This window comes from Paroedura picta, chromosome 3 (genome assembly GCF_049243985.1).
Source record: "Paroedura picta isolate Pp20150507F chromosome 3, Ppicta_v3.0, whole genome shotgun sequence".
In the NCBI taxonomy this organism is placed as follows: domain Eukaryota; kingdom Metazoa; phylum Chordata; class Lepidosauria; order Squamata; family Gekkonidae; genus Paroedura; species Paroedura picta.
Window position 1 is genome coordinate 684438 of NC_135371.1, and position 6031 is coordinate 690468.

The window sequence follows — 6031 nt, forward strand, 5'->3', positions numbered from 1 at the left end:
GGGCCTTCAGAGGACCTCCCAGGAGCAGAAGCCCCCCGAGAAGGGAGGAGGGCCCAGGCTGCCCCCTGCTCCTCTCTCCTACCTGGACTGGGGGTGCAGCAGCCTCTTCCTCCCCTCTGAAAAGAGGAAACCTTGACAGCATCTCTTCACTGCCTGTTAGAGAGACAAAAGGGGGGGAGGGAGGGAGGGAGGGAGTTTGGTTGTTTGTTCTCTGCCCCCTTCCCAGGTGTGGGGAACCTTCCCTGTTAACACTAAACACATCTTAAATGTTTTCTTTACAAAATCCTGGTGTAGGTGGAAGGGAAGCACCAGATCCGGAGGAGCCTCAGGGATTAGAGCTGCCGTCTGCGGGGCCCGTCTCCGGCCTGGGGGGACGTAATGGGGGGGGGATGAGGTCTCATGATACGTCACCGTCCCAATCAGTCCAGGCATGACTTGAGCACTTTTGGAAACTCAGACAAAAGTGTTTCCAGAGGGCCTCTTGTCAGGCGAACTTCACCATCCGGTTCTCAGCCCTCCCCAAAACTCCCGGCAGTCCTCGGCCACCACCGACCACCCCCCCCAGCCAACTCCCCCCCCCAGCCACACACAGGATGCCCCTCTGAGTACAAGCAGAGTAGCCAAATTTCCCCAGGACTCTTGTGCCCCACAGGCTGGTTTCCAGAGCTCTGCTGCCCCAGAAGCTGGAGGCTCCATTTATTCACTCTGTGCTGTGTGAAGAAGCATTTAATCTTTCAACTCTGGACCCCTCAGATTCTCAGTGTGCCCCAGTCACTTCCTTACTGCAGGAGAGGGCATCTTGGCCACGCTCCACGGCCTGCGCCCACTGCCCCTCCTCGGACGGAGCTCCTTCCAACCCAAGGAGTGCATCTTCTGTCTTCACGGAGGGTCCCAGCATCTGAAAGAGCAGCCAGGGAGAGGGCTAAGGCAGTGGTCCTCAACCTCCAGTCCGGGGACCAGGACCGGGCCATGGATCAGTCGGTACCGGGCCGCAGCTCCTCCTCATCCTCCTCCCCGGCCGCTGCCTCGAGGGCTGCCCTGCCACTGGCTCCCCTTTGGAGCTCTCCAGCGGCCGCCATGGCTGGGGCTTCCCTCCGTGTGGCACTGCACAGATAATGCTGGCAGCGCCCCCCAGTGGGTGGCAGAAACTCAGGGGTGCCGGCAGGAAAGCAAGCGGAGCAGGGGCTCAGGCGGCAGCTACGCCCCTTCGGCAAAAGACGACCCTCCCCCAGGCCTCAGTAAAATTGTCGATCCAGTGATAAAAAGGTTGGGGACCACTGGCTAAGGGGTGGAATGGGTCCTGCCCCACCTCCATCAGCAGACCTGGTGAGTTTTCAGGAGGGATGAGAAATTCTCTAATAGGAGGGGGCGGGATGATTAATACCTGGACAAATGTCCAGCAGGGAAGCTTCAGGATGAGATTGTGACTTGAACTGGACAAACCTGCAGGAATCCCCCTCCTCACCTGCTCGGCCTGCCTCTTCTCCTGGGCCTGGCTGAGGAGGAAGCCTTCAGCCAGGGCCACCGCCTGGGTGCTGCTCTCCGGCCTGCATCCTCTCACCCAGCCCTGCATCTCCTGGGGCAGGAGGGCCAGGAACTGCTCCAGGATCACCCGGTCCAGCATCTGCCTCTTGGTGCTCCTCTCCGGCTCCAGCCAGCGGCTGCAAAGTCCGTGGAGCCGGCTGCAAACCTCCCTGGGCCCAGCGGCCTCCTGGTAGTGGAACGGCTGGAAGCTTCGGCTGCGTATGTCTGTGGTCACGGTGTCCTGAATCAAGATCTCCAGCCCAGCTCTCTCCCAGAATTCAACCCCACTCCCGGCTTGGGTGGGATGGGGGCCTCTGCTTGGCGTCCTGCCAGTTCCGGGTCCTTTGGGGTCCTCCTCTCCCACCTCCTTCGCCTTGTCCTTGGTCACCTCTGACTCCGTAGCGATGCCTTTATTCCCTTGGCCGTGAAGTCAGGCCTATCCCTGGGGGGAGGGAGAGGGACAGGCAGCAACCTGTCAAAAGGGAAACAAAAATGACTGGAGAGTCACCCTTGGACTTCACACCCTTCCCACGGTCAGGAGACAAGTGAGGATTGCCTATGTGCAGCTGGGAGGTTTGGAGACCAAGACGTATGAGGAGAGGTTGGGGGAGCTTGGTCTGTTTAGCCTGGAGAGGAGACGACTGAGAGGGGATCTGAGAACCATCTTCAAGTATTTGAAAGGCTGCCATAGAGAGGATGGACCAGAACGAATGGGATGAAATTAATTCAACAGAAATTCCGTCTAAACATCTGGAAGAAGTTCCTAACAGTTAGAGCGATTTCTCAGTGGAACAGGCTTCCTCGGGAGGTGGTGGGTTCTCCATCTTGGGAGATTTTTAAGCAGAGGCTGGAGAGCCATCTGACGAAGAGGCGGATTCTGGGAAGGCTCAAGGGGGTGGCAGGGGGCAGGGGGTGAGCAAGAGGCCTGGGAGTGTCCTGCACAGTGCAGGGGGTTGGACTGGATGGCCCACCTTGGCTCCTTCCAACTCTTTGATTCTAGGATTAAAGCCAACAATTATGAGATGCAATAAGAAGCCGCCAGAGGGCTGCAGGGCTTCCTCCTTCCAAGGGGTCGGGGGGGGGGTCGGGGGGCAGCCAATCAGCGGGAAGGACGCCCCCACCTGGGCCCCGGGGCCCCCAAGGGCCAGCCTTGCATCCTCGCTGGGATCCCCTGAGCGGGACCCGAGAATCGCGCAGGGGCTGCGGCGGCCTCTGCCCGGGAGATGGGGGCGGGGGGTGGGGGGGGCGGTCGGAGGATCCCCGTCGCTCCCCTGCGCGCCCACTCTGCAAAGCTCGGCTGCGGGCGGGGACTCAAGCCCACCCTTGCGGCGTCTTTCCTCCGGGGGTCTCGTCGCCCCCCTCCCGCCAGGACCCTCCCCGCGAGGCTGCCCACTTGAGCGCCATCTGTACCTCCCGGCCGCCAATCCGGATTCCCTCCGCTTCCCTTTCCTGCCCCTCCCCCTCCCCAAAGGAGCACTTCCTCCCCCCTCCCCCCAGCCTTAACCCCCTCGGTGCTGCAGAGGGAGGCCGGGGGGGGGGGCTGCGCGGGAGGGACTCTACGAAGGGGCCGCGGGAGAGCCAGGCGGGACCTCGCCCCCCCCCACGTCCCCCCCCCGGCCCCCGGGGCGCTGCCCGCCCAGCTCAGCCCCAAAAGAGGAGAAGGGGGTCCGGGGTTTGGGCCGCCCCCCCTCCTGGGGTCCTCTCAGCGTCCCCCTGAAAGAGGGTTTAGAGCAGGTTCTCCACCTTCCTGATGCCGCCACCCTCTAATCCAGTTCCTCCTGTTGTGGCGACCCCCAACCGTAAAATTACGGGGGTCAAAGACTCTCAGACAGCCTGGGGGCTTGTTGCCGCTCTTTATTGGGGCCAGAGGATGATGCAAGCGGTCCCCAGACCCCGCTGAGTGGCCCCACACTGAGCCCCAATGGATGCCCTCGTAGGAGGCCCAGGGATACGCCATTGGCCTGATCGTACTGGTGGCTTTGGGCTGATTGGATCCCAGGGCCATGGGCCGATCCTCCACACACAGGACCATTAGCCTGGCCACAAGCACAATGGGCCTTACCCCTTAGGAAGTCACTCTGCAGGTGAGGCCCGGAGCCCGCAAGGGTCAGGGTGCTGGGAAGTCCTCCTCGACTGAGGGGGCCTCAGGCAAGGCGGGCGCAGCGTGCTGTGGGGGTGCTGCAAGGGGTGCTGGCTCGGGAGCTGGTGGTCTTGGCTGTCCCACCGCAGAGACCCGTGCCGGGGGCTTCTCCCTGTCACCTGAGGGTTTTATGTAGCTTAAAACGCCGTATCTAATGCTTCCTCTGCAGGGCCAGCCACAGGGCAGAGAGTCCGAGGCCTTCCCCTGAGAAGACCCTCAGAAGAGCCCTGCTGGGTCAGGCCAGGGAGGGTCCCTCCAGTCCAGCCTCCCGTCTCACCCAGGGGCCAGCCAGTTCCTCTGCAGGGCCAGCCACAGGGCAGAGAGGCCGAGGCCTTCCCCTGAGAAGACCCTCAGAAGAGCCCTGCTGGGTCAGGCCAGGGAGGGTCCCTCCAGTCCAGCCTCCCCTCTCACCCAGGGGCCAGCCAGTTCCTCTGCAGGGCCAGCCACAGGGCAGAGAGGCCGAGGCCTCCCCCTGAGAAGACCCTCAGAAGAGCCCTGCTGGGTCAGGCCAGGGAGGGTCCCTCCAGTCCAGCCTCCCGTCTCACCCAGGGGCCAGCCAGTTCCTCTGCAGGGCCAGCCACAGGGCAGAGAGGCCGAGGCCTTCCCCTGAGAAGACCCTCAGAAGAGCCCTGCTGGGTCAGACCAGGGAGGGTCCCTCCAGTCCAGCCTCCTTCCTCACCCAGGGGCCAGCCAGTTCCTCTGCAGGGCCAGCCACAGGGCAGAGAGGCCGAGGCCTTCCCCTGAGAAGACCCTCAGAAGAGCCCTGCTGGGTCAGGCCAGGGAGGGTCCCTCCAGTCCAGCCTCCCGTCTCACCCAGGGGCCAGCCAGTTCCTCTGCAGGGCCAGCCACAGGGCAGAGAGGCCGAGGCCTTCCCCTGAGAAGACCCTCAGAAGAGCCCTGCTGGGTCAGGCCAGGGAGGGTCCCTCCAGTCCAGCCTCCCCTCTCACCCAGGGGCCAGCCAGTTCCTCTGCAGGGCCAGCCACAGGGCAGAGAGGCCGAGGCCTTCCCCTGATAAGACTCTCAGAAGAGGCCTGCTGGGTAGGCCAGGGAGGGTCCCTCCAGTCCAGCCTCCCGTCTCACCCAGGGGCCAGCCAGTTCCTCTGCAGGGCCAGCCACAGGGCAGGGAGGCTGAGGCCTTCCCCTGAAGCTTCCTCCTGGCTCTGGAAATCAGATTATTGCCTCTGAATGTGGAGGTTCTCCTGAGTCACCATCAGTAGCCATAGACTTATCCTCCATGAACCTCTCTCTATCAACCCCTTTTATCCCTGTGGCCATCATTACATCCTCTGGCAGTGAATTCCACATTTTGATCGCTCCGATCTTTTTCACTGGAGATGCTGGGGTTTGAACCTGGAACCTGGTACCATCTTCATGCAAATCAGGGGCTCCAGGGCTAAGACCCAGCCCCCCCCCCCCCGAGGCCTGCTTCGATAAGGTTTTTTTGCCCAAAAGGTTTACTGAAGGGTCAGTAATGCTGGACTCCAGAAAGACTTTGGAGGAAAGGAATCCCACAGGATGGGGGCACCACAAGGAGCTTCAGGCGGGGAGAACGGCATGAGGGGGAGGCCTTCCCCCACCTCTCCCGGCTGCTTCCCAGCATAGCCCAGACCCTAACGGAGTCCCTGGCTCCTTGCGCTTGTGACCCACGAAGACGCCTTCGACCGCCTCAGCCCCTGGGGCCCCCCACTGGCCTGGGCCGGCCTTCCCAGAGGGAGAGGACTTAGGACCTTCTGCCTGCCAAGCAGATGCCCCACATGAAGTCACACCGGATCAGCATCGGAAGGGGAACCTCGGCCAGGACAGCTGCAGGGAAGAAAATAGAGGAGGAATGGGGCTCTTTGTGGATGTCTTTTATTTATGTCAGGCCTGTCCTTCAGAGTGGGGGTGGGGTGGGAGGGTCTACCAGGGTGGCTTTCAGCAAATCATAACGGGACCGAAAAAAGAAACCAGACTCACAAGGAACAGATAATCTACAGGGCCTCAAAACAGGGAAGTGTTAAAATTAAAAGGTTGAGTTAAAATCTTGTTTCTAATAAGCACTTTTAAGCTGGATCCTAAAGAGCAGGAGGAGCAGGACGGATCCAGGAAACCCGCTCCAAGACTCTTTTGGCCTGATTGGGAGTATCACACCACAAATCCCTCCGCTAAATATCTTTCCCAGGACTCCGAACTAGGTGGATTTGCTGTGAAACCTGCTCAGGAGATTAGAGGTCACTGCTCTTAACCAGAAGAGGAAGAACAAGAAGAAGGGTTGTTTTTTATACTGCATTTTCCACTACTAGATGGCGGCTTACAATCAGCTCCTGATCTTCTCCCCACAACAGACACCCTGTGAGATAGGCAGGGCTGAGAAAGCTCTAACAGAGC

General features: G+C 61.0%; 1 protein-coding gene across 1 annotated transcript in view; it reads right to left on the reverse strand.

Annotated features, from left to right (window-relative positions):
- LOC143833796 (uncharacterized) overlaps positions 1–6031 on the reverse strand; it is a 39090-nt gene that overhangs the window by 4206 nt on the left and 28853 nt on the right. The window contains 5 exon segments of the mRNA XM_077330022.1: positions 83–153; positions 784–898; positions 1466–1954; positions 2646–2736; positions 5274–5398. Of these exon segments, the coding sequence (XP_077186137.1) occupies positions 83–153; positions 784–898; positions 1466–1954; positions 2646–2736; positions 5274–5398 (891 nt within the window).